The sequence below is a fragment of the Nicotiana tabacum genome, chromosome 13 (assembly GCF_000715075.1).
Source record: "Nicotiana tabacum cultivar K326 chromosome 13, ASM71507v2, whole genome shotgun sequence".
Lineage (NCBI taxonomy): Eukaryota > Viridiplantae > Streptophyta > Magnoliopsida > Solanales > Solanaceae > Nicotiana > Nicotiana tabacum.
The window spans coordinates 47,077,762-47,079,711 of record NC_134092.1 but is presented as its reverse complement, the minus strand read 5'-3'; the positions used below and the strand labels follow the sequence as shown (position 1 = coordinate 47,079,711).

The 1,950-nt window shown below is 39.0% G+C and overlaps 1 protein-coding gene across 1 annotated transcript; it reads right to left on the bottom strand.

Moving 5' to 3' along the window:
• Positions 1-691: 691 nt before the first annotated feature.
• On the bottom strand, positions 692-1,561 carry LOC142168109 (uncharacterized). Its single transcript, XM_075228770.1, has one exon. It carries the CDS (start codon positions 1,559-1,561, stop codon positions 692-694), a length of 870 nt encoding a protein of 289 aa, XP_075084871.1.
• Positions 1,562-1,950: the final 389 nt, after the last annotated feature.

The window sequence follows — 1,950 nt, the reverse complement described above, 5'->3', positions numbered from 1 at the left end:
GATGTAGTATTATGTAAGTGCATTGGGGTTTTGCTCCACAATGCACTCGTTGATCCCATTCTTAGATGCCAAAAGCCCGTGTCTCCCATGAGTGCTAAGATCAAAATTCTGGACAGTCTTCCCTTGTATTTCCAACATTGTCTATCCCTTCTTCGTATTTTCTCGTGAGAATAGCTGCTATTAGGGACTGGAGCTCTAGGATGTTTGATGTTAAAAGCAAGCCTTCGGTTACTGGAGGTCCACATAGCTATTTCACACCCTAGTAAATTAAAAATCCTCCATGCTTTCATGTTTGTGCCTACTACTAATATTCATTCAAGGGAGTGAGCATTAACTACTAATACCACCCTTCGAATTTGTACCAAGTAGCAAGGATGGATACAGTAACATCACCTGCAAAAAAGAAAACAAGGTTAGAAGAAAAAATGATCAACATGTTCTCCTCCCTTAAGATTTGAACATGATGATCTAATGTATTCCACCTACTACACCTTTCCTTTATTCCCCTATTCCACTTCATGCCTATCTCCTTGTAGCTTTGATCCTCAAATATGGGCATTGCAGCATGTCATTATTCATAATCCTCCTTCCTAATACATCCAATTTCACTAATTCATGACACACTATAGGGCCTACATCCAAAGCATAGTTTGCTAAATGATCCGCCAGTTTATCGCCTTCCCTAAGTGTGTTATATCTGAATGTTATATCTAGTCATCATCTCCTTGATCTCCTCCACATACACAACTACATTCCATGGGCAAGTCCATGATCCTTCAAAAACATTTTTAATCACCATTGAATGAGTGTGCAATATAAGCATGTAGTGATGGTTCAAGCAATACTTCAAAGCTTCAAACACTGCCTTAGCTTCAGCCTCAGTATTTGTTCCCTCATGTATTTCTTTTACACACGCATACACTACATCACCTTCTTCATTCCTCAGCACAAAATCAATTGAACTCCTACCTGGATTTCCCCTAGAAGCCCCATCCGTATTCACTTTAATCCAACCTGGAGTGGGATATTCCCAAATCACTTTAGTGATCTTCAAAGCAGGCGTATAATTTTCCATTACTAGCAGCAACTCCGACCAGTTATGAGGTACCTTTTGAAGTCTTGGTTTTCTTATCTTTACCAGTGATTGTAGAGATGAAGAAACCTGGAAAATGACGCTATTAATTGTTACTGCCTCCCCATATTTGTTGCCATTTCTACGTTTCCAAAGCTCCCACACAATGACTGATGGAAGTGCTTGCATGATAGTTTGAAGTCTAGGTACTACACTGGCAGTCCAATATCGAACAATAGCTTGATGCAAAGACAATCCCTCCAAACTTATTCCTGCCCATGAAAGAAAGTAATGCCACACTTTCTTAGCTGCATATGATCTGAAAATCAAGTGATGAAAGGTTTCCTCCTCTAGGTTGGCACAACACCAACATCTTGAGTCCATTAAATAACCAAACCATCGAAAATAATTATCCAGCGGCAACTTATTCCTCCATACTTTCAGAATGAAGAAAGTAATTTTGAATGGCAAACCTTTCACCCACATCATCTTGTATGCATTGCAAGATTATTTTCTTCTTCTTAAAAACTCCCATTCTGATTTAACACTAAACTCCCCTCTTATTTCAAGCATCCAGTATGGTTTATCAAGGACATCATGTGCCAAAAAGAGGCACAATGTTATCAATGATATGCGAAGCAATGTCCTGCGGCAGAATTTAGTGTAGCTTAGTAACATCCCATGAATTATTAACCATCACATCATATACATTCTGGATTATTTCATCACAATATAATTCAGGAGAAGTGACAAAATCAATAAAGAACCCCAAGGCCCGTCCAGTTTTCAAATCAGAATAGGGATGATCCCATCTTTGGATGCCAACCAATTTGGTGTTCAATGAGATCTCTACACTTTAGCATCTTCCTCCACACATG

What these genes read in the sequence shown, in the direction of transcription:
- LOC142168109 (XM_075228770.1), bottom strand. Translation starts at nt 1,561, where the DNA reads ATGATGTGGGTGAAAGGTTTGCCATTCAAAATTACTTTCTTCATTCTG.